The 26,743-nt window shown below is 41.6% G+C and overlaps 1 protein-coding gene across 1 annotated transcript in view; it reads left to right on the top strand.

The window, feature by feature from the left end:
* The window catches only part of LOC128709075 (disks large 1 tumor suppressor protein), a 38,723-nt gene extending 13,786 nt beyond the window's left edge, over nt 1–24,937 (top strand). The window contains exons 5-19 of the mRNA XM_053804063.1: nt 15,646–15,678; nt 17,444–17,719; nt 17,813–18,417; nt 18,490–18,565; nt 18,839–18,976; nt 19,204–19,352; nt 19,427–19,706; nt 19,800–19,902; nt 20,482–20,526; nt 20,985–21,026; nt 22,049–22,132; nt 23,689–23,835; nt 23,917–24,199; nt 24,295–24,386; nt 24,749–24,937. Of these exons, the coding sequence (XP_053660038.1) occupies nt 15,646–15,678; nt 17,444–17,719; nt 17,813–18,417; nt 18,490–18,565; nt 18,839–18,976; nt 19,204–19,352; nt 19,427–19,706; nt 19,800–19,902; nt 20,482–20,526; nt 20,985–21,026; nt 22,049–22,132; nt 23,689–23,835; nt 23,917–24,199; nt 24,295–24,386; nt 24,749–24,855 (2,460 nt within the window). The 3' untranslated portion in view covers nt 24,856–24,937. The remainder of the gene's footprint in view (nt 1–15,645; nt 15,679–17,443; nt 17,720–17,812; nt 18,418–18,489; nt 18,566–18,838; nt 18,977–19,203; nt 19,353–19,426; nt 19,707–19,799; nt 19,903–20,481; nt 20,527–20,984; nt 21,027–22,048; nt 22,133–23,688; nt 23,836–23,916; nt 24,200–24,294; nt 24,387–24,748) is intronic.
* The last annotated feature ends 1,806 nt before the right edge of the window (nt 24,938–26,743 follow it).

Genomic DNA, 26,743 nt, shown 5'->3' with positions numbered 1-26,743 from the left:
GCTGTTCCGACCGACATACACGCATTTACGAGCGATTTAAGCTGTGTAGCGTGTGAGTAACAATAAAGACGCCCACCAAAAATAACACAACAACAATAAAAAAAACAAAACCGACAAGTGTGCTGAACTCAGCAAAGCCCTCATTTCTGCGATCTAATCAAATATATAAACCATTCCCGAACCCACCCACACACGAACACGCGCGCTTTATAAAGAATTGGACATATTCGTGCAGGGATCGGAAAACTTTATCAGTTTTTCGGGTTTTTACTATATTTTATATGTAAGAATATATATATATATATATATATATGAACGCTTAGTATATAAAGCGATCTTTCAATAATTAAATAATCGCTTAATTTATTAGTATGATTAAATGAAAAGAACTACATTTTCGATAAATATATAACCCCCTAATAACGAGTACTCCGTTTGACGAGATTGTCACTTTACGATCTTTACAATCTAAATCTGATTCAGATTTATGAATCTGAATGAATCTTTGAACATAATGAATGAATCTAAATCTCTATTCCTAAGATTCAAGTCCGCCATTTTGCTTGGGGCCTCCAAAGGGCTCGATCCGCCATTACTCCACAGATCCACGGCTGAACATATTTTGATAAGTTTTCACTTGAACAGGTAAATAAACAACTTCAGTCAACGTGTTTGTATGTATGTGTGAAAAAATTAAAGAGATTTTGAATCGTTGGAGTTTCTTTCATCTCTGAGTCAACGTGTTTATCAGCATTGTTTCGATATGGAACACAGTATGTCACTCTTTGTATAAATTGTAAATAAAAAAACGGATTAGACTCATTGTCAGAGACAACAAAATGCGAATAGTTGCCAGTATCTCATTAATTTAATTAGTTCCAATATCTCAAACGACTTTCCACCAGTGAACATTGCATAGTCCCACTGCACTAAGCTGTTCTTATGTTCTAATTATCCTCTGCACTAAGCTCTAAGATTTCTCTTAGGTTGCACTGCAAATTTAAATTAGCATTTCTGCAACAACGACAACCGATAATCCCGTTCTTTTATCGTGGAAAACAGTGCAGTGAGCCCTCACTAATTGGAAAAAGAACTATAGAGCCAAGATTGTAACCTTAGCAACATCATATTGTTTTTTTTTTTTATCATCAGAACCGAGCTTCGCTTTCTGAGATTTCTTCAGTTGTTCGTTCTTTTCTTATTCCAATTTCTTCAAAACACTTCAGTAACTTATCTTTCTTCTCGATGCTTACCAGTCTTGACATATTATTTTATGATACTTTGGAGTGAAACAAAAACGTTATAAAACAACACTGTACGCGCGTCATAACGAAACCGAACGACTAGTGTTTCTCAATGCCTGGAACGAATGCGACTTCAATAAAGAAAAAATACTCCAGCAGATAGAATGACAAAAAAACTGTTGATGAATTGTAGGGGAAAACACTAGGCAAAACTCACCAAGCCCGAGTTTATACGTATCATAATGGAAACTTTTCTCATTCGTGTATTTTTCATCCTCCACATCCCTCCACTCCCCACCCTCTCCTCGTTTTACCTACCCCACTAGCACTAGATTGATAAGAGTGCGTCGCTTTTTTTCTGTGTTTCCCAAGTTGTTCATCACTTTTGCTAATCTCTTTCTTGTTTCTTAATTTTCCATCTCGTTTATTCCATTTGTTTGGTGGGGAGGGGTTGTTTTGTCGAGCTGCAGAACTTTTGTTTCGTTGCTTTGTTTTTTTTTTAATAACTTTATACCATGCCCCATATCGTTTCGTTTCGTTTTGTGCTGTTCGCTCCAGTGCTTAGTTGGTCGTTTATAATTCTCTTATGATTTCTAACTGAGTTCAGCTTGTTTTATTTGTTCTCTCGCGTTGGTTCTAATCGTTTGTGCTCATGCATACAGTTAATGCGCTGGGGAAAACTCTTCTCCGATGCGTATGTGGCGTCCTTCTCGTGCAGAATTGCAGTTTACTCTGCCGTATGTTTGCGTATACATTTTATAGTTTTTACCATTCTGTGGCACAAAATGTATTATGCCGCAGCAGTCGACGGAATGTGTTGTGCGAGTTTGTCCATTCTCCTACCGCGAAAACAAAGATGAAAACAAATATAATCCTCAGTGCTCACACGACGTGCCGTACGAGTTACCCAGCCGTTTCGGTACCAATTGGTGTACAATTGTATAGTTTTCAGTTCTTTTTTTACAATTCTCCCGTGCAAAATTTAACAGCTGCTTTAGGTATAAGGAATAGCAGCACAAAGCAGCACTTCGTCCGTATCGCTTTTTGGCAGACGAATTTCAAGCTGGTTGGGCAAGGTTTGCGTGATACGCTACCAGGCCACAAAACTGATTGTTTACTGTTCTTCAAGCTCTAAAGATAAAGAAAGAAAAACACGAGCAATGTGCTAAATCTTTGCGCGGAAAAAACATTCCTCAGTTATAGACAGCATCCCAAGAATATCAAACACCCGACCATTGAGGTTAGGATTGCAAGGCAGTACTACTGCTTGTACACGTAGGAAATAGGCCCCGGGTGGAAATGACAACAGGAAGGTGCGAGAAGAATTAAATTGAAATGTTCCAACGATTAATCTATTTGTGGAATTGGTTTGAAAAATGGGGCCTGTCTGTTGGCCGGATATTGTAATGAAATTCAACACCCCGAACAACCGGTGGCCGCCATCAGTAGGCGGTTTGTTTGGTTTATTTTGAAGATATCGACACCACTCGCACACGTTCCAACGGAAAGAAATTCATGGATGCTTTTGGAACAATTGCCTAACGTGAGTGTTGGTGAAGATGGTGCTCTAACACATATCCAAGATAATTAACACACTATTTTCCACCACCTACTGCATTAATGCAATCTTAGCGATTTGATGTAGAGCTGGAAGTAAAACTCCGTTTTGTATCATTACTAACTGGAAAAGACACACATCAACCACCTATGAAACAAACGCATTCATTCGCACCAGACCGTACCTGCAGCTTGAGCGCGTCTCGTGATCTATCTAGGAATTGGAATGTCTATTACGGATAGCCATGATACATTCCTCGTGTATGTCGAACACCGGACACTTATTGATAGTCGTCGGAATAGATAAGCGCAAGGCCGTACTTCATTGAAGGTCAGCACGGGTTACTGACATAAGTTTGTTGTATAATGCTATTATTCTGCATCGAGTTAGCGTTGTTGCTTTTTAAACCTACTTGCTGTTTGTTGATACAACAGTTTTAAAGAAAGTATAAAAGAGCTGCTTTGGCTCTATCTAGTATTAATATTCTTTTCCAAAATACACCAAAATACACAAGATCAATCGCTTCTGACCAGCATGCATTCACCCAGAGAGAGCGCGACTTCTTAAACTCCAGACATTCAACTCCGAAGAATAATGTGCTATGGAATAACCATAGACATCCCAAAACGTCTTGGTGAGTTGAAGCTAAGCTGTAGCTGTCATCATGAACTCGTATTCGTATAGGTCTAGGTACGGAAGCTGATACTGCAATAAACTCTTAATATTTGAGAGACGAATTTTCGGATGGCCTCATTGTCACAAGCTACCGGTTAGTAGTTGTCAGATGGTTCAAATAGCTGTAAACTCCATCAGCAGGAATTCAATTCAATGCGAATTGCTCTATATTGAATTACGCATTCATATGCAATTGCTACCGCTCCAATAAAACACTAGTCTGATGGGTCGTAAATGCCGCAGCGAATTACCTTACTAGCGCAATTCGCAAGGTTATGCTGCACAGTGCGCTAACCGGTTTGCTCCGGTCGTTCGACCCTTTGCCCCGTACGGTAGCGAAATCAATAATGGTCGTTTATGTTTTAAAACCGAATAAAAAAAAAACGAAGACGAAAATAAAAATCACGGAAACGGTTACATCCAAATCTTCATCATTGCAGCATTCGATTGTTAACGGAGATGGAACTCCAGCTCTCAAGTGACTGCTGTGGAGAGGGGGATTCGTCACGCTGCTTGTCGCCAGTACACGACATTCGACGGAGCGTTGAACGTTCATTTTACGATTCATGTTTTACCGTCGCTCGTTACCGGCCCTTCACCCACCGGTGGGGGTTTGTGACCTAACCGATGCACAAACTCATTTGCAGCGACTGCTGGGTCCGTCTGGTAAGAAGCTGCACTTATCTGCAGCTGCTTGCGTTACAGTCTTCGCTAGCCGGAGCCGCGAGTTTTATGAAGATTTTACGAGCGTATCTAAATTTTACTGCCCCGGAAACTCGTCTCGTCGATCGCTTTCCGTTGACGGTACGCTTGAACGGGAAGGTTATTGGGACGCATTGGTGAATGATCATGCTCCCGGTTCATGTTAGGGCGTGCACACACATCTGGAAGCACTCGGCACATGAGACGGACCAGGGTGTTGAGGGTTGTCGGTGCATTTCGCTGTTGGGCTATAAAAAAAGACCAAACGCTGTAAATGGCAAATGTTCACAATGAAGTGCAAATCAAATTCCCTGAGAGCTGCAAATGAAAGGTTTGGGTTATTTTCCTCTTGATCTCCCTTTGCACGGATGTCCGTAGCGATGTTTACTCAAATGGGCAAAAATCAATCAAAATCGTCGCGCTGTTTTGATATGCAGCAGAAAGAGACTTAGAGAACGGAAGCCGTCTATATTTAACTGCCGATTGAAAGCGGTTTTTATTGCATTTGATGCGAGTACGTTGCACTCATTGTCCGGGTTATTGCTTTGATGTGTTTGATGCTAGCATGAACTTCAAAGCATAGAGACTTCCGCGCATTCGTGCTGTAGACGATCAAAGCAGTGTTGAGCGATAGATCTTCTAAGGCAAATTTAATTTGTTTCTAGTCGGAAATGGAATAAGAGACTAAACAAAAACACACTGACTGCCCATTTTTACTGAGGATGTCTGCAAACAATGTGCAACAAAGCATGCACAATATCTCATTTGATCTTTTAAACCAAGCTTTTTTCAATGCAACCAACTTTAAACATCAAGTTATTAAACAGGCTCGTAATACGGAAGATGTCAGATTTATTCACATTTAGATGAGGTAGAGGCCATCCAATATCCACTAGTCACCTTCTGGTCAACCAGAGTACTTTTACATTGTTGCACTTGACCAGCAACCCAAGTACTTAGAAGCAAGTGCTTGTAAATAATGACGAGTCATCAACTACCTTGGACTCGAGCAGTTTTATCTAGCAACTCTGAATAGCGTGCTCCAAGTCCTTGGACATTCGAAACATCTTATACGAGGTTTAATTTCCAAAATGTTATTGATCATTCTTCCAATTGGTAGTTTTCATGACAATAGTTTGATACTGTTCCATCGATACAATACTCCCTTACTTTTAGTAAAATTAAAATAGCATATCCACATTGGGGGATTGTTAATGTCTGGTCGATATCCTTCCAGAGGACAGGTACCATGACGGTTCTACCGTTCTCGTTAACGGCTATACACACGCATTGCTTGCCTTGACCTGCCTTAAGCACATGCGTGTTGTGGCACTGACTATGCCCAAGGTCATGAAGATGCGTGTCGTACGGCAGACAGAGCAGACCGGTGCTTTACAAAATGACACCCGTCGGTGGATCATAATCGATCGTTCAGGCCGAAGACAGGTAGCAATCGACCCTGTGGCTATGTCTGTGGAAGCGAGATCACTGATCTTCTTGTTTGCTGTGTACTGTTCTCGCTACCCGTACATAGGATAACGATTGCTCATTGTTTTGTTGGGAAGGTTTTACGTCCATCTCGTCATTGATCCAGTGTGCTGACCCTGCGGTATGTGTCCAGTAGTCGCCGTTAAAGAGTTTTGATCAAAAATGGCGAAGGGAAAGCTATTCGCCGTGTGAACAATTGACACCTGTGCAATAAGGTTTGATCGATTGGCGATGTAGATTTACCACATCTGACTTACGCCAACGTGCCGTTTATGATCGTCCGTTGTTACGTTGTTACGTTGATCGTTCCGTTGTTACGTTGATCGTTTAAAATACCATTTGAGGTGCGTGAGGATATACTGCTTATGAATTTTTATTTTACCTACTGCCAGCCGACAAATCAGTGACTTGATGTGGTGACTTCGTCTGTAGCCATCACCGGATATCTTCTTCGCACGTTCGTCGCCGTGTCGTTCACGTAATCACCCAGCCGCAGTTGTGTCGAGGGCCGCCATGTCGCTTAAAGCAAATGTGGGTAAAACGTGACTCTGTCGCTTGTCATGTGGAACCTATAACGCGCATGCTGGTACGTGTGTGTGGCACAAGCGGCTACGTTGTGAAATGAGAGTAAAAATTATCACTCTATGCTGCAGAGACGTTACGGACTGTATACCTACCTGCAAACAAGCATTGATTGCTTATCGCAACGGTAGAAGGGCGTGCCGGTACCTGTCCCACTACTGACGAAAGACTTAAATAAACAAATCCCATGAAGAGAAAACAAAAACCACACACACACACACACACTGCATGGTTACGAGATTCGTAAACCGGAATATGTCTGTCGTTTGTGTGCGTGTATGTGTGTGTGGCGTTTTGTGATCACAAAACCAGTTCTAATGCGAACCGGGAACCGGTAAACGGTCAATTCAAACCTTCGGATCCGTTTGCCGAGTTCCTTCGAGTTTCTGGCCTTGCTAGGGGAAAGCGGTTGCGCGAAAGAGAAACCGAAGCAAAGTAAAGCTATTTGAGCCACTCACACCGCTTGATGCCTGTGCGTTGCTCCAGTTGCGATTTCTGCGTTTAACGCACTATAGACGCGTTACTTTTGAAAATTGTTCAATTTAATCAAGAAAATCTTACCTAACATCGAAAAATTTATTTCAAATTTCTTTCGATTTCGTTTTAGTTAGTCTAAATTTCGACAATGTTAACAGGCTTTCACTAGAATCAAATTAAAACAACCTTAATATTTCAATCATTTATGCATGAAAGACTCCATCCACATGAATTTCAACATCGCCTATTACATTGCGTCGCCTGCGAATCGCAAACCCATATCACAGCACGTACGATTTTCAATGTACATAATGTTTAGTAGAGTTATTATGCTTGTTTGCCATAATCACGTGCTTTACAATAATAAAACATTAAAATGAAATAAATATCACTGGAAAGTTCACGATGCAATGCGATGATGTTGAAATTCGGGGCAACAGTGTCCAGCATGACTGAGAAACGCTGTATAACAAATACCAATAGTCACTGCTGTCATAGACTATTTCCGAAAGCAAAAATAGTCAGACTAGGAACAAATGGTATCCTCTCGCCCTGCTGTTGGTGCTCCTTTTTCAGTATATGATTTAATTCACCATCCCGCCACCGGGCAAATCACATAACGCAAAGCAAATAATCAGTAAACCGCAAAGACGTTTCGTACGGAGAAAGTTTATTTTCGAACCATTGATGTCATTTGTGCGCGAATAAGACTAGCCGGGCTGCTTCCATGCGCAGGATTACACTTGCGTAAAACACCAGCACAGTAAAACACCACGAAATTTAAAAATTATATTAAAGTTGTCAACCAGCTGGAATTGTACGGTCGAGCAATTAGAGTCAGTTTGAAAATAAAGTCTGTGCAAGGAAAAACGGGGAAGCATTAATATTGCCCAAAATCGAAACAAAAAACCCTTTGAACCATAAGCCAATTTCGATCTGATTCGTCTAATAAGTTTGTGGATAAAATTAAAACGACCCACCAACTTTGCGGTACGATTTTCTCCAAATCACAACTCTCGCGTGCGGAATAAAGTTCGCAAAAAACCGCAGCCGCGCATCAAATCGCATGCGTCGAATGCGCGCAGATTGAGCAACGGAACCAGGTCCAGGTCCGTGGCGGTACGGCCTACGAAGGAATGGGCGGAGGATGAAAATTCAACCAAAACGGAAATATTCCGGCGCTGGTAGCCCATAGTTCTGATGCCGGTGATCGCATTCGTGTCAGTTGGCTGCATTCGGCATTTCTGTCTCGAGCATCGACCGCACCGGGGGTTACTTTCCCTCTACTGGTTCTTTCCAGCAGTTAACGCGCGCGTCTTTACTAGTGTGCGTGTACGTGCGTGCGTGCAGTGTCTTCTTGTTTTTTTTTTTTTGGTTGCTGTGTGTGGGGTCGGATTTTTGCGGACGTGTAGTGGACGCGTGTAATGTTAGTAAAAGCATAAATGAGTGTTGCATTAAATGTGTTTCAGTGTAGCGTAACGTCTTTTACCACTGGCAGTAACGTAACTGTGCAGTTCTGAATTATCGAAAAGGAAATCTCTGGTGCTTTTGTCAAATCGGGGTTAGAGGCTTAGGCCAATGATTGTGTGCGAGTGTGTGTGCGATGTTCTATGTGCGAATGTTGAAAACGGGGGTTTTCAGTTAAAATTATGTTTTTTAACTGATTTTTACACAGTATTACAATTTGTAAAAAGATGTGCGTATGAATGAGTTCATGTGTGTGTATGTTGTCAACATTCGGGCGCATGAATGTGGAGGATACACTGTGAAGTATTGTTTTGTTGACTCATAATTTCATATTTATGCTGTTTTGCGCACGTGTGTGTGTGTTTGTGTGTACGTGGTAGCATTAGTGTCCCGTTAGCTTGGCGAGAAGCGCGAGAACAGCTCGAAAAGTAAAAAAAAGGCAGCATTCAATCAATCCCACTTGGTGTGTTTTACGTCCCCCTTGCCCTAGACCAAAGAAAAAGGAAGGGTAAAAAAGAAAAATACAAAAGATCGAACCATTTTTAATCAGCTTTCAACCCAGCACACATTAAAAAAATGCTCCCAAACGTAACCTTCATCATTATCAACCCAAAAGTGACACCGTATTTGTGTGTGTTTGTGTGCGTTTATGAGGTGAAGGTATTTTTTTTTTTTGGTTCTTTATTTTCTGCGCACCCTGTACTTGTTCGTTACGCCTTTCTAACCCGTACACGCACACGAAAGAAGGAGAAAGAACCGCACGCACACAGCCAAACACACACACATAGTGCATCACACGCCCAAAAATATGCCGGGTTTTCATTTGGATGGGACCAAAATTCCACAATAAGAGTGTGTGCGCGAGCGATCGTGCGTTCCTGGCAATGAAGGCACGCGTAACGAGCGAATTCCCGTTTCAAGCAGTTCGTGTACACCGTACGCATGTGGGCATTCATTCGAGCAGATACGTAGCCAAGTGCGCGATTTTTTGAACTTTTTTTTTGTGAACGCATTCAATGTGCCGGAATATTTGTCTCTTGTTAAATTAAAACATTTAAATTGATGATTATAACAACAACGACGATAATTAATAGTTTGTAAAAAAACCCTTTGAAGTGATGAAGTGAACAGATTATTCGTTCAACTTCTAATTCCAAAGAGGAAAAGAGTAGGGAAAAACTGCATTTATGCACCGATGGGAACGTAGCACGATTTGCTTTATTTTTCTAAAAAAAAAGCAATCAGAACACAGCCTGTTGTTTGTTGCTGGTGTGTTAATGTTTCCTCAACAAACAACAAAAAGTTTTAAATTTTCTGAAGAATACTCTTTGTATTGAATTTCTCTATTATGCTGCTGGCGTTGTACACGCTAACCAAAACTTTAGTTGTAAAAAGCCAAAAAAGTAGCTTGGGAATTAATTTTCATGTCAGAATGGCTGTGCGCGCCGTTTCGCTCGGTTTTCACGATTGCTGTTAGCGATTCGTTCTAATCAGTTTAAAATGGGTTGTAAACTAAAATTAAAAAAGAAACGCACTGCTGCGTGCGCACATATGGCACGCATATGTGAGAGGAATGCGTCATCCATAGCATGCGCCCATGCATTTATGTATGTATGAGTGTGTGCGTTGTGCGAAGAAGTCACTCGGGTTTTGGGTTTCAGCGCACAACTTGGTATGCTATGGAATGCGGGCAGAAAAGTCACAATGGCAGCGAACGAAAGAAAGAGAGGGGAAAGCAATGCCGGTATGTAAGCGTTCATCCATTCTGTCTCCCTCGGTGAAAATTCTTTGTTTTTCCTTGTTCCCCGCGTTCCCTTGAACAGAAGGTTTTTGCCTTTGTGTGTATGTGTGTTTGCCTCATTCACAATTGCTTTCCCTCTGTTATTTTGTCTATGGTCAAATGAAAATAATGGGGCGTTGTATAGTACACAACAAAAAAAAAGCCAAAGACACCGAAAGCGTCATTCATGGACATTGGGGTGACGGTCTCGCGCGTATACGTGGATCTTTGCCGCAACTGCATTGGTAAATAGTGATGCGTACGTGCAACAGACCACATATTTCATATAAAAATCCGTGACACTCACTTGGTTGCTTATGTAGTAAGTTGTCATTGCGTGTGTTTATTGGGGGTGGAAGACCAGAGTTTTTTTCATTGTATCATCTCATTTCTCCAGCTATAAGATCCTGATTACTATTGTATGATTGTATCGAAAATTTCTCAATAGGATAACTACTGCAGATTAATGTTCGATCACATTGTAATTTCGCACAGACAAAGCTAGTGTAATTTGCTGGTTGTTCTATAGGACTTAGAAAGCTCCAAATGGTGAAAGGATATATGTAATTCCAATTCTACTCCTTCAATGTTAGAAAATGAATCTTTACAACTCCAGCTAAGAGCAAATACTCAGAAATATTGCTTATCTTTCAAATATTACTTTCAATTCGGATTTAAGATTATGATTCAACTTTTTGTCATTTGCTGATACAAAGCACAGATATAGTATTCGAAGAATTTTAACCAATACTCCCTATTGCTAAAATCGGAGACGTTCAGTTCCCTTAAAGCATGAATCAGCGGGTGTTAAGTGTGTCACGGTGGTGTAAATTTTTTATGAATAATGCACAGGCCCGGATATTCCGAAAACAAACGACAAAAAAAGTTAGTGGCAAACTTTTCTTCGAGATGTTATTTTTAACGGTGGCGATAACTCGTGTGCTTCGTCTATTTCATCCAACAGTGACCTATGGGCCGTTACACGCGTGGTGTGTTGCTAAATGTATGGGTGTGTGTGATTGTGAAAGCAAAAAATATCAACCATATCAACAATCAACAGGAAAAAACTATCAACATATCAATCAACATTGGGTTTTGTTTCGAAACGGATTAAATTGAACCTGAAATGTGAACATGGAAAACAATAAGCGTGTGGATTTAAATATATTTTGGTATTTTGCTAGTGTGCTTTACATGAAAATCAAGTTTATGGGGTTTTTATATTAGAAAGTAAATATTCATTGCTGATGGAATGGGACGATCGCGATCGGGAATGTGATGCATATGAATTAGCACGCGTTTACAATACAGAATGCTTTATGGAACGTCTGCAGCCGAATAATGTACAGTACGCAGCCTAAACGCGAACTGGCAGTTTTGCTCCGGTTTGTTTTGTTTTCGTTGTTGCAAATTGCCACAAACGTTTTCGTTGATGGTTGATCTCTACCATAAAGCATATGAAAAGAAAATGCAGACGGTGTGGATGCATCTATTAGCCACCGAAAAATACCAATTTCTTCCTTTTACATTGGCCACGAAAAAACAATAGTACGGAACTGGTATTAGTGAAAAAGTGTATTGGAAATGGGTTCAAAATAACTTCACGTACGATTAATTCTTTCCTTCTTTATTGTAGCTATTTGCTTGGGTTGAAAAATATGTAAATATAAAGAAGGCAAGAGCAATTCCGCATATTAAAACGATCAACAGTCTGCCAAAAGCGAAACGGATCCGATCGACGGCGGTGGTTGTAACGAATTTGAATACAGTTTTGGTGCAACCCGCATATTTTTAGACGGCTGCTTAAAGGAGAAGAAATCCCACATAGCCGAACATGATGATGCGCGGGCGTATTGCCCAAACTGTTGACCCTAACCGGTCGGGATGTGCGGGGACTCGATGGAAGGAAGATATCAAAAGAGACGGAACGGTGACTCACACACATGCTGCTACCTCAGACTTTTCCGATTATGTTGCACCTTCCTGCTTTTCTGTTTTGGAACTGACGGCATACACACCCAAAATTCATTTAGATTGGAACGACACATATATATGCTGTCGAATATAATGGATTGAATGGAACGGGCTTACACAAGGCGACCATGTGACGTGGATATGACGATTGGAGTTTAATCGAAAGGTATTACTAACCGTTGTGCACATCAAATATCCATTCTTGTCTATTTTGAGCAACGTAAGCCGATCCAAAAAAACGAAGAAGGAGTTGCGCCAAGCGCGCACCGAAAGCATGGCGCAATGTGGAGGACAAGTTTTGCATACAGAAATATGCGCCCCGCGTTTTCGCGCTTGTCGTGCCAGTTTTGTTTTGCCTCGAACACACACATGAACCCCATTCGTGGGGAGCGGATCGTGCGCCAGCGATTAACCAAAAGTAGCATGTTCAGTTACGTGTGGTCGCGCGTGTATGTGTGGAAAAAAGTAATGAAAATGTAGTCGTTTCGTTTAACATTCAGGATGGTTCTAATTTAACCTCGATACGGTATGGACCGCGGGAGGGTTATCAAGGGGTCGAAAACTATCGCGTAACTTCTCAAAAGGGGTGGTGTGACAACAGTTTTGTGACAGGCGTAGAAATTAATGAAACAAGCGACCGGGCAATGGGAAATCAATACGCGCGATCAAATCCGCTACAAAATTCTAATCTTTTCCCCACCCGGGAAGTCCCGTCCCAACCTTCCCCATTCGACAATGAGCTCCACCAATGTATTTTGCCTTTGCCCTAATCCTTTTTCTGTGTGAGTGCTGCCGTGACAACTCAACAACATCAAGCGAATAACCCATGCAATTAGCATTGATGAATTTGTAATGTATCTTTTAAGAAGAGTGGTTCTAAGAATATTTATTGAGAAGTCTTTCGATTTAATTCTCATGGTTTGATTTAATGGTTTAAAAATTTAGTCAGATGCATGTATCCGAATCGGAATCAGAATCACTCAACACTACATGCAACCTTTACACATTAAAACCAATGTTAATCGTGTCCTTGGTGTGGCTACCATGCTCCCGGATTCGTGGATTGTGCATTTTCTCGTGTTGACTGCGTGTTTGTTTTGACTTCTTCTGTTATTACAAATTGCTGACCCCTTTATGATACCCCCCACGCTCTAACACCCGTGTCCCTCTTTGCATACTATCAAGTGATTTTTTTTCTTATGTTTGTCGCAAAAATTTAATTTAAATTTCTCTCTCTCTTTTTTCTTTTCTTTCAAACCTTGGCCTTTCATCTGTTTTCCTCCCCATTTATTTCGCTTATCACCCACCCCCGCCACGTTCCCTTCTTGTATCGTTTTCCCCACTTTTCTTCTTTTTTTCTCTCTCTTCTCAATTCTGCTCATTTTTTATAGGTGACTATCGTTTGAGAGAATAAATAGCGCTGTCAACCCAATGCCGGTTGGTGCTTCAAGCTAGATCGGTGTGTTCAGGGTGCGTGCGTGCGTAAGAAACGTTTCCTCCCCCTTCTCCACCTGCACTTCACCCACCGGTCACCAATTTCCCTTTTCGAGGGTAGGAAAAACGCGTAACAGTCGTGGAAGGGAGGGGGGGGGGGAGTTAAAATGATGGTAACACACCGTCGTAAATGAGAAAAAGGTGAAAGGGCTGTTGATTCTCCCATCCTCCCCATCCAATGCTGTACGTGTGGGTTGTACTGGAATGTTCTTTAGATGAAAGGGGTGTAAGGGATCCGGTTCAGTGGTGGGAGAAAGGTGGAATGGGTAGGAAAGGATTGTTAGGAAACTACTTAAGGGAAGGAGGCAGGAAGTATGAAGGCGAAAACAAGAACAGGAGTAGAGAAGGAAGCAAATAGAACCATTTCTTCAAGGATCGCGGATCCTTTGCGAGGCGAATAAGCCAATATTTCATTATGCACATCAGACGGAAGCGATAAGCGAAGGCACTGTTTAGCACGATTCGTTGTTGTGTGCCCCATGGAAAGGATGTTTTCCTTTCTTTCTTGGCCCAATACCTCTAACCAGCAAAGCTTTTACTATTTTCTTGCGTCCTTAATTCGCCCTTGACGTATTTTAACTCCGTACAGTAGACGGTTTCGCAACTGACCTGAGACAAAGGTGATTCTGGACAAGCTGGAATGTACCCCCTATACAATTGCACGGAAAAGTGTTACATTGAGAAAATGGCGTTTTTGCTTTGTATTACTTAACCGTGGGCGAAGGGAAAATCGTTCCTTTCCCAGGTACTTAATTGGATATCGATCGTTCGGTTGATTTTTGTTTACTTAAGAGACGCGTTGAGTGCGATAAGCTGATACTCGTTCGATAACAATTGATTGCTGATTTGTTTGTTTTTTTCTTGTTGTTCGTGTTACAATGTATTTATTTTATCAGTTATTTTACCTTCTTTACTATTTTTTTAGGCGTTCGTTTTTATGTGTGTATAAGTGTTTCTTTGGATGTGTTTTGTGAAGGGCAAAGTGTAATTAGCGTTGTAAGCACCAAGTGGCAAGTGAAATAAAGTCAAAGAAAAAGCTTTAATCGTATAAAAAAATCCCAGATTTCCAAGCTTTTTACATCTTATCTACCGGCGTAAAGTGAGTTCTGTTCTCGTTCTCCTTGGCCCAAATAAAAGATCCTCTTGTCCGCCCACTCGCCCCATTTCTCACTCCCTTTCCGTAAATATATGTTTAGGGGAAGTTGTTGTGGTGCGGTTCGGGGGAGGGGTGAGTAATCTGCCGAAAGGGGCAAATAAGAGGTGGGCGGGAGTTTCCTAGTCGATGATTAAACGGTGCTAAATATAGAAACGAAACAACTACACAATTAACTCTACCGCAAAGGCAACAAATTGCAACAAATCTGTTAAAAAAAGTAAGTGATAAACTCGTGGGGAGGTGAGAGCAAAATAGAAAAAGGAAAACCATCCCCACAAATTAAAAAAAAGGGAATAAAACATGACGACGAGGAAAAAGAAACGCCAACAGGATGGAGGAGGCGGAGGAGGCGCGGGTGGTGGAGGATTCCTCAAAAAGGTTTCGTCCTTATTCAGCCTAGATACGGTACGGTAGTAGCAATAATAGTAAAACTAGTCTTAACGGTAGTAAATTGTCGTTGTTGCTGTAGTAATGTAGTAAAGCTGTTTTTGTGCTTTATTTTCTGTTGTAATCCATCCCAGTGTGCATGTATATTTATGATTATATTTATTGTTGAATGAATTGACATGTTAAATACAAATTCACTCTTGCATTGCTCTTGTTAAATGATAAATGTTCAGCAATTTCATTTTTGCATATTGTAATATTTGAGAAACTGTACAATTTTTAATTATTGTGATTGAAGAAAAGTCCACGATCTTAAAATTACCTGTTAAACTTCCATGCCATACGCAAAAAAAAAAACAAACAATATAATAATCCAATAAGAATTGCATAACTTCAGGTGTATTTGGCACGCTTTAACTAATTGACATTTTTACCATGATGCTATTATGTATTTTGCAAAGAAAAAAAAAACAAAGTTTATTGTAACAAAAACTACTTTTCACCACACTTTCATTACATCAGATATCAATCTCGCGTTATTGAAAATTCTTGCTAGGTTAATGTGCACTCCATAAGGAATATGTATTCATTTACACGTACGCACACCAACATGCACACGCATTAATCCTCACATTTGGTTTAATTTTCTCCCTCAAATTAGGTTCCGACATCGAATGCGAACGATACAAAACAGGTAAGTTGTTATCGAAAAGCTAGTTCAGTAAATTAGAAGACGAATAATAGAATCTTTGATAACTTCACCACCCGACCAAAGTAGGCTGAATTCATGTTCTTCCAAGATACAAAGAGGCAGGAAAAATCATCATACTTTCTCGCTCTGCTTAACTAACAATTAAATCTGTCCAAGCAAGAGAGGATTATGGATTTGTTCCGCAAGGTTGTTTCGAGCACCTTTCTGATTGTGCCCCAAGCGTGAAAAGCTTTTTCCAATATTCTTTAACAAAATTAGCTCAGATTTCCCATCTTTAAGAAATGTATACATACGCTGTTGCAATATTCGTTTGTGTGGATACTTGTTTAAATATGTTTGAACATGTCTAACATAAACTATCATACATCACAGCAGAGGTTATGCCGTTCGAAGGAAAAAAAAGAGAACGGTACTAATTATAACTGGACAACACACAGAACAATATGATGGACCAAAGACAGAACAAGGAGAGATGGATAAACGTCAGTGAGTAAGATAGAACCTTGCACAGCAGCAAGCAACTGTCACTAGCCGTAGAGTTGGCAACCAAATTTACACACGTAAGGCAATGGTCTAACTTGGCTGCGGGCAACATATTGTTTGCGAAATGTATGGGATTTGACAGCTTCAGAAATTCAATTCAATTTGTTTTTTCCTGTAATACCATCGGCAACATTTTTTTTTTCGGCAAGTAAAAGTAATGTATTTATTTTAAATGTATTTACTTATTCTAGTTTTTTTGTTACTTTTGCATATAAAAAATCTATTTGATCCATTCATTATGTTTTTTATGTTGTGATAAAATTAACAAACCATTTGAATTTTTAAATCGATTAAATTTGACTCGAAAATAAGCACAATATGAAAAGAAGAAGAAACGAAACGTAATTCTCCATACAAAACATTTGGAATACCCGGGTATGCTGGATGCCAACTTACGTGGTATAGTTTAAAATAATTCAAAATAAAATACTTACTGCTTGTTGAAAATTGCAACGTATGCACCAAAAAATCGGAAATAAAAAGTTGGGAGGCTACTGAAAATTTTAGGTCAATAAAAGCAATGAACCAAAAGTAATTGCAGTTTAAAATTGAAAAAAATATCCGAGAATCCGGTTGCCTACTTGAAGGTTAACTAGTGACGTTTCTTTTCCTGGACTAGGATCAAAACGGCCAGTTTCAGAATGCTGTGAGATTATGTTGAACCCGAACCGCATCGGTTCGGTGACGAAGGAATCCGATCCGGAAGCTGTCGATAAGATCCACACCCCATTTATACATCGCCTTTTTCATTATTGGCCGTTTATAGGGAAATTGACAGATTGACATCTTTGGAAATAAATGAAATTATGATTATCATGGTGGCTTTATATGTACAAAAAAAATGAGTTAATACTCTCTTATAGTTTTTTATTGCTATAACTTGATTATTATTTTTAATTTTCTCCGCAAGTAAAGGCTGGTATGTTCCTGTAGATAGTTTCTAATAATTTTGTGTGTGTGCTTGTCTGTGTTTTGTTTCGAAGATGCTTTTCACCATAGCCAACTATGTTATACTTTGCTTAAAGTTAGTTAATCTGTTGAATGATTGAAATACAGGGAAGATACTTGATTGTGATGTGAAATCTCACAACAGCACCAAAACGGTACGATAATAACGCCGACAGCGAATGACAACCCAGATGGAATCGGTATGGTTGTTCGGCATTGTACTTATATTGCGCCGTCATCTTCATCTCGTTTGCAGCTTAATGGCGATTCGCCGTGGGAGTACGATGAGATAACGCTGGTACGTGGCTCGACCGGGTTGGGCTTCTCGATCGCGGGTGGTACGGACAATCCGCACATCAATCTCGACGCGTCGATCTACATCACGAAGGTGATACCGGGCGGTGCGGCCCACGTCGACGGCCGGCTGCAGGTGAACGATTGCATCGTGGCTGTGAATGAGGTGCGCGTGGTGAACGTAACCCACGGGGAAGCCGTCGATGCGCTCAAGCAGGCAGGCGACCGTGTGACGCTGGTAAGTGTTGTGTTCTTTCGATCCGGAACAGAGTGAGCGAGAGAGAGAGGGAGAAAATAAAGCTAACACACTTCCCCCTATGCAACGCTGCAGCACATCCGCCGGAAGCGCCCACCCGCGCAGGCACCGAAGCTGGAGGAGATCGAACTGCTGAAGGGTAGCAAAGGGCTCGGTTTTTCGATTGCGGGCGGTATCGGCAACCAGCACATCCCGGGCGATAATGGCATTTACGTAACGAAGATCATGGAGGGCGGTGCGGCCCACATCGACGGACGGCTTGCCGTCGGTGACAAGCTGATCGCGGTCCGAACACCGGACGGTGGAGAGCGCAATCTCGAAAACGTGGTGCACGAGGAGGCAGTTGCAACGCTCAAGGCGATCACCAACCGGGCCACGCTGATCGTGCAGAAGACGAACATACTGCAGGCGCTCGCCAACTCGATCAGCAACCTTAACTCGCTGTCGACGAACGCGATGAACAACGTTGGCGTCAGCATGGTCGATAATGCGTCGCCGGATGCGGGCGGTGGCGGTGGTGAGGCCGGTGGAGGCGACACGGAAATGGCACCAACGGCACGGTCCCATTCGCCAGCGTTCGCACTGGAGAATAGTTCATCCCGGTACGCATCGTCAAACGTGCTCGAAACCGGCATGCCGATCGGTACACCGCGTGCCGTTAGCAGCGAAGACATTACACGGTAAGCACAGTGTTTTTGAGACATTATTTTCCTATGTTTGTACTGGAACTGTTTTGCTTATGTTTTATTTAGAGTACCGCGTACGATCGTAATTCGGAAAGGAGCGTCCGGGCTTGGGTTCAATATTGTCGGTGGTGAGGATGGACAGGTATGTAATAGACACCCGTAGCATTTGCGAAATTGGAAAGTCAGTAAACGTTGTATTAGTTCCTTCCTATTTCAAATTAACAAGTTTACGATATTCGAATACATCTCTGACAAAATAACTGTCAAACGTAGTTTTATTCTCAAATATGATGAATAAAACTGAATATACTATAGAAAATAATAATAGCTCCCAGACTTTATCAAATATTCGATTAAAATACATGCATATAATGATACATTTTGTTATACCTATGCGCATTGTTTCATTCAACAGGGAATCTTCGTATCGTACGTGCTGGCTGGCGGAGCGGCCGATCTCGGTGGTGAACTAAAACGTGGCGACCAGCTACTATTCGTCAATGGCATCAGTTTGGCGAATGCATCGCACGAAGATGCAGCGCAAGCCCTTAAGGTGAGCTACATCCATGGCCATTGCGATTGGTAGAATTATATACCTTCCTTTCACAGTTATTACAAGGGTATTATACGGTGCCACCAGCTCTATTTGCTTTGCCACCCTTCTTTACTTGATACTGTTATTCCTAATATGTTAAGCACGGAAGACCACTTTAATGGATACTAGGGAACTAGGTTTATTTATTGTTTTTAATAATATAACAATTGTTTTATTTCATCTAGAATGCCGGTGGCACGGTAACGCTGGTTGTGCAGTACCGACCGGAAGATTACAACCGGTTTGAACAACGCATCCAGGAGCTGAAGCAGGCGGTGGCAGCCGGTACCGGCACGTTGCTGCGAACTTCCCAGAAGCGTACGCTCTACGTACGGTAAGTAAAGCTTAAAAAAACACCATACGCATGCTAGAAAGCTGTTCTAATTACACCATTTACCTACATTGCAGTGCACTGTTCGACTACGATCCGAACCGGGACGATGGGTTACCGACCCGTGGTCTCCAGTTCCGGCACGGTGACATACTGCACGTGACGAACGCGTCCGATGACGAATGGTGGCAGGCGCGGCGCGTCATCGGCGAGGACGAGGAGGAAAGCATTGGTATCGTGCCGTCGAAACGGCGTTGGGAGCGCAAGCAGCGTGCCCGTGACCGTAGCGTTAAGTTCCAGGGTCACGCCGGTGCGAACAATAACAACCTGGAAAAGGTATCTCCAACGGGCGAGGAGGTGAATGTTCCTTCGCCGCGCGGAAATTAACCTGATGCGTGTTACCCCGAGCGTAATTAATCGTATGCGTAACGCTGTGCTTTTTGCTTGCAGGTGTCCACGCTCGATCGTAAAAAGAAAAACTTCTCCTTCTCCCGCCGGTTCCCGTTCATGAAGAGCAAAGACGATAAGAACGAGGACGGATCGGATCAGGAGCGTAAGTAGTGTCAAAAAGGGGAAGGTCTTCTCGCCCCACATCATCCCACACCAACTGCCCCACGGCACTGAATCAATCGAGATTACGGCACGATGGCTGCCTGTACCCTTAATGTTTTTTTTTCCCGCTCGAACACTGTTCGGTGTATATTACCGTGGTGCTAGACGCAGATGTCTTCTCTGTTTGCGTGTGTTTGCACGTTTGTGTTAGCTTATTTAGTTGGTGGAATTGTATCTGTCAACCATTACCCAACCACAACTCGTGATATCGTTTTTAGTTTTGTTTTCATTTCTTTATTTCATCATATTTACACATGTTTTTTCATTTCTTTTCCATATATACGATTCACGTCCTACACATCGGGATATGCAAAAAAAATCCCCTTTGAATGCGTACACGCCATCCTCTTCCCTCAATCATCTCCATATTTATGTATTTGCGTGTGCATTTGTGTATGTGTTCCGTGTCCTGTCCCGCTGTTGTGATCGTCGTCCATCCCCATTATCACGCTGCTCCTGCTATTGTTGCTGCTGCACCACCGAACCACACTTTTCCTTCGATTTCCCATCGCCCAATCAGCCAATGGTAACCTGAGCGATCCAAATAGTCACGATCCGGAGCAGCGTAAGTTTTCATTTTCATCACACCGTTTACATTAGTTCCTTCATACCTTAATCGTTTCATTGCATATTTGTTTGTTTCCTGTCTGATGTGGCCGGGTTTGTCGTATTGTATGGCTTTTCCGTTGTATGTTTTACCGTTCATTTATTCAGCGAGTCTGCTGACTTGATCTTCCTTTAGTGTGTGGTAGCTTACGCTTGTTCAAACACATGCACGACGCACACAGACAAATGTTCCGGTATTTACCCCGGATCATTTCCCGGGTGGATCAACACACCGAACCCCAACCTCTCCTCGTTGTTGACTCTTCTCATAAATCTAAAAATCCGGAAGGGGGAAGTTCTTTTATTGTTTTTTTTATTTCTTCCTTTCATCGTAACCATCGACGCGGCGCACCGCGAAACGTGCGTCGCTTTTCACGATTTTGAATACTCTAATCGTCATCTCCGATCCATTTCCAGCTTTTATGCTTTGCTACACACAAGAAGACGCGAATGCCGAAGGTAAGTGTCCAATGGTTTGTTATTGTTTGTTTTCGTCATATGTTTCCAATATTAATCTCTCCCGCTACCGATATAAGTACCCTGTTAAGTTTGTCGTGTCGTTTTTTGTATCCTTTTTTTTTGTTTTGTTTCGTTCTTTTTTTTATATATATATTTTAGATGTTGGGTTTGCTCCCATTCACACACACTCCTCCGGTCCGTGACCCATCCCCCGTTACAGGTCCCTCAGGTCCATCTCTCTACCTTATTAAAAGACGGGTTTCGTTCGGTTCTGGTTTCATATCGATCGTCGGGTGCTTTGGTTTTAGTTATGTTTGCCGCTTCCGTTTCCGTACATGGCCGCTCGGTGGATCCGACCGTCCTCCCCAAACATCACCACCCCTCTGCCATCCCGCACACGATGGAAAACAATAGGATCTTCGCAACGTTTCGTTTGACATATGGTTTTGTCGGCCTACATACGGCCCACAAGACAAGACATCCTATCTGGGTGCGCTCCAAACGTGGTCATGGTCTTCTCTGTACAGTTCTTATTTGCAAGGATGGCTGGTTGCAAGCAATGTTCATTAACATTTCGTGGTAAACACTATCGTTATCATCTCTTATTTTCTTATCTATTGCTTGTGCCGATGGATGGGATTGTATTTAGTTGATCTATTTCGATGTTCTAGTTCGATTTTGATTTTAATTTCTTCTTCATACCTTTCATCTTCTGTTTTTGTTGAATTTTATCCGCATTTGGTCTTTTTGCTAGGTTCTGATTCTTGTCGTTCCTCGTACCGGTTTCATCTATTTTTCCTCCTTTTTTTTGGTCTCCTTGGTTGTTCTTTATTTTTTCCTATATCTATATCTTTTTATCTCTTCTTCTTTTCATCATTATCCTTTTTATTAAACCTTTTAGTTTTCTTCTCACTTTTCTGTTTGGTTGTTTCTTTCTTTCTTTATCTTCCTCTTTCTATCTCTTCTTCTCTATCTTTCTTTCTGTTTCTCTATTTATATCTGTGTCTCTTCTTCCTGTCCAGGTGGTGGTGAAATAATCTACCGCGTGGAATTACCTGATATGGAGCAGATAACTCTTATCTACCTGGAGAATAACTATGCCGACTGTAAGTCTGCCACCACGGACGCAGCCAGATCCCTTTCGACTCTCCGTCTTTCTTTTCACCGCTCGTAAACATTTCTATCTTCATTTTGTTACCGTTACCGTTGTGTTCACCCTGTCTTCTTCTCCACTTTGGCAAAGTGTTCGGTATCACTTGTTATTTCTGATCGTTGTTTTCTGTTATCACATTCTGCTCTACCAGGCGTGGCCTTCTGTCACACTTGTGTTGTGCCCTGTTTTGTTGTTTCAAACTCACCGAGCAAACACTTTTTCAACCAGTTGAGGCCAACTGTTCGGTTAAGATCATCACTTTATCATTCGGTTGCAACGTCCCTAGTGTGTTAAAGCATTTTTAATGAAAGGTTGTAGCATTGACTATCCCTCGTTTCGGTTCGAGCGTGTTCGATGTTGTTGAGCGTTTGCTTTCTTAGTAGTCGCTCGAACCGGCCACAGCACTATTAGCTCTTCTCAGTTACTCGCTTCTCTCTCCGTTTTTTTGTGTTCTCCTTTTATGCATTTCCCTTTCCCTTCTCTCCCACCTTCACCTGTTCAGATGGTATTGCCATTTTACGTTTTGCTCCAAAAAAAGTTCAAACAATTCGTACCGTAAAGAGGGTTTTGGGACGAATCGAATTCGTTTTTCTTGATGATTTTTCTTAATGACTTAATAATGTCAATGTGAACCGACTAGTGTGCATGTGCAATCTGTTATTTTTTATATTAATTACATTCACGTTCGTTTGCATGCATATTTATTGCATGCTACATCTTCTTGATCATTTACTGTTCTTAGTATATGTTTCTCGTAAATTTTGTTTCTATTATTATAATGGAAATATTTTACCAACAAATTAAACGAACGTAAATAACCTATTTATTCAATTTCATACATTGCTGCATTATTCAATTATTGTCGGATTGCTTATTCCAACAAATAACGTTGGGCAAAGAAATATATTAGATAGCGGAAAGTGAAATCCATTTTTTTGCCTGAATTTCACAACTATTTAAAGTGTATGCTATACTCAAATAATTTCGTTTTTACTATAAGCATCAAGTCGATAGTATAGCAAAACATATCGAATCCGAACATCAGTCAGTTAATAGCTCACATGTTCATCTTTGGTTCGCTCTTCTATTTATGTTAATGTTACTTACCTTCTTATTTTCTCTTGTTTCTAATCATTGTTTTGTTTTTCATGGCATGAGCTGGTTTGTTTTGTTTCGATTTTTCCTTAACACATTTTCCACAGTGGGGGTTTCTCTTTTTTGTCTCGAATCGTCTATAAAAGGGATGTTTGCTTCTGAATGACCTGTAATGGCTTTTGTTGTTTAAATGTATACTGCAAATCGAACACGATGTTGGCTGCACCAATTGTTTCACCACACCCATGTGTCCGGTCGGTTGCTATGGATCTTAATTTTTTTAATCAATTAATTATTCGGTAGCTCTGTTTTGTACCGTCAGTAATACGATTAAACGGTTCCTCTAGCAACAGCAATGCATTGCATAGCAACAACTAATCTGTGTTTGGTTGCGTTTTTTTTTTAATTTTCCAGCGGAGGAAACCATCTTGTCGTACGAACCAGTACAGCGTCTGCAAATAACCTACACGCGTCCTGTCATTATTCTGGGCCCGCTGAAGGACCGCATCAATGACGACCTGATCTCGGAGTACCCGAACAAATTCGGCTCGTGTGTACCACGTAAGTAGCGGTAGAGCCCGAACACGTGCACGACGTTTTGGCTGTGATCGTATGGTGAATGTTTTCTTTTTTTGTTTGTAGATACCACACGCCCCAAACGTGACTATGAGGTGGACGGACGGGACTACCATTTTATAGCGTCACGCGAACAGATGGAAAAGGACATACAGAATCATCTGTTTATCGAGGCGGGTCAGTATAATGACAATCTGTACGGCACGTCCGTTGCGTCAGTGCGCGAGGTCGCCGAAAAGGGCAAACACTGCATACTGGACGTGTCCGGTAACGCTATCAAGCGGCTGCAGGTTGCGCAACTATACCCGATCGCCATCTTCATCAAGCCGATGTCGGTAGAATCGATCATGTACGTAGTGTTGTGTTGCGTAAAATAATTTCCGTATTGGAGACTAAGTAATGTTTTCTTTATACATATGTGTGCATGTATGTTTGATCATGCAGGGAAATGAACAGACGCATGACAGAGGAGCAAGCAAAGAAAACCTACGAACGAACGCTAAAGATGGAGCACGAGTTTGGCGAATACTTTACCGGTAAGGATACATTACGGCTTTCACAGTCGCTTCCATCTAAATTCCTTCAAATTAAACTATCTTTTGGGGTTAATGCGACATGTAACTCCTGCTAATCGAAGTCCAATGAGGAAGAAAGCTTCTGAAGACGGTAATTCAGAATTGAGCTTAATGAATCTTGGAAAATACAATCAAACTTTATGAACCTAAAATGGAATCCAAACCAACAGCAGTTAATGAATGTTTTCAAAAACTAAACATATACGAAATTCAAAAAAGGTCCAAATTGTGCCAATCCCAACCAATAGTTGGAAGCGACTTGTATTTGACTGTAAAAACAATTTCACCATTAATTGTATTTTTCATCTCTTTCCCCATGACAGCCATTGTGCAAGGCGACACGATCGAGGAGATCTATAGTAAGGTGAAGAATGTCATCTGGTCTCAGGGCGGACCGACGATCTGGGTACCGTCGAAGGAATCTCTATGACCACAGGCAAGCATCACCTGGACGCTGCCACCAAATATGCGCGCACGGTCCGTATCCCGTACCTCCGGCCACCATTGACGGGTAGAGCAGGACTAAAGGGTGCAGCTTTGTGCAGTAAGGACGAGAAAAGTGACGAAAAGAAAAGAAAAACGCTTGAAAATTGTGGGAGAAAAGTCAAGCGGATAAAAAAAAAAATATTTGAAAACTCGACAAAAAAAACACGTTAAACATATGTAGGCGAAAGTGGCATAAGAAACACCCTCACTTATTTGCGGATACCTTTACGAACGTTAACGTATTTGTGTCGAGCATGAGTTCCGAGGGTAAAGGGATAGATTGTTGGAAGCGAAACAAAACGGGGCAAACACCTAACAGTTTGAAATATTTTTTTGCAAACTGGGGAAGCCGGTGAAAGCGGTGAAAGGAATATGGGAATTTCGATGTCGTAGCAGCATATAGCGTAGATTGAGAACGATTGTAGATTTACACGTTTTTGCGCAGCGCGTTCCCTATCATTTTTCTCCTTTTATTCTCCTCTTTCCCTCGTGAAACAATCTTCCATTCCCCACCCATACTAGAGTCCCATAGTTGGTTTGGTCGGGTGGGGGGAGAGTTTTAGAGCAAAGCATTGTTACTTGATAATTGGTGTAGCTAGTAAAATCATAACGCAGTCAGTAACGAATAGCAACAGGTACAGAAAACGGTGCTTGAACAGCAAGGGATGCGAACATTGAACGGAAGCGTTAGCGTTGGCCCCATAGCAAAGATGATAGCGTAACAAGATTGACATGATCGTATTTAAATCGAATACTAGACTCTTTAGGACAATGTCGTCATATTCTCCAAATCCCTCAACCCTCACATAACCCTTTCCCCCTATCCCTTTTACACCCCTTCCCACCACTCGTAGGGATGTAGTTTTGTTCGCCCATAGTAGGCGTGTAGGAACAGTTGGACGGAAGTCGGTAGCTTAGAAAAAGGTTAATCTTATGGAAGATGCTATTGTACAGAATGAATGCTTTACGGATGAGACAGAGTAGTAAGTTCGAGAACACACGGACACGAAATGGAATAGATGGCACCCTTGATTAGTTCAACGATAAAACAGTCCCGGGTGAGATTGTTTCGTTTTACTTGCTTGAAACAAAAAAAAACCGAGAAGAAAACTAGCGGTATCCTCCATTCGTTTAAGTAAGAAGCTACAGCATATCCAAAAAAAAAGATCACACAAACAATATGGAACAAATACACACAACAAAATGGAACATACGATTTGAGCAACTTAGGAAAGGGGTGACCGAGTAAAGGGTATGCGCATGTATCCTTTTTCTACCATCTTTGTCTCCTTTTCTTCCAACAATCCCCACCCCCACCCCGTCTTCTATCATCGTCCTTTCGTCGATACGGTTTTCCCATCACCAACGATCACCACCCATATCCCGTTAGTATACATATGCGAGGAATGTTGTTGTTTATTAAAAAGAAGAAAAAATACCTATGTAATTAATGATTTTTTTATTGAATAATAATTTTGTTTTAACTGTAAAAAAACATACGCTCCACGTTATAAAGGTTGTCGTTGTGCGAAAAAGTGCTTGAAGGAAATTTCTTATCCAAAACCCTCGTTCAAACCGGGTAGTGTTGTATGGGAGAGGTGTGTATGTGGCAATTGTTTTTTGTTCTTGGTATCGTTGTTCTTGAGGCGGTTTATTTCCGGTGTTCTTGCGACGTTTCGCCTCCCCGGTTACACGGTACGCGTTCGTTCTGGGTTTGTGTGCTGCTTTCTTAGGTACCGGCGAGGCACCTGTGACCCCAGGCAAGGCGAGACTAGATTTCTATTAGGACAAGCACGTTGAAAACCCATTTTTATCGCTGTTCAGACTGTTGC

The sequence above is a fragment of the Anopheles marshallii genome, chromosome X (genome assembly GCF_943734725.1).
Source record: "Anopheles marshallii chromosome X, idAnoMarsDA_429_01, whole genome shotgun sequence".
NCBI classification, from domain to species: Eukaryota; Metazoa; Arthropoda; class Insecta; order Diptera; family Culicidae; genus Anopheles; species Anopheles marshallii.
Note: the sequence above shows the minus strand (reverse complement) of the source record. Positions and strands in the feature narration are given on the sequence as shown.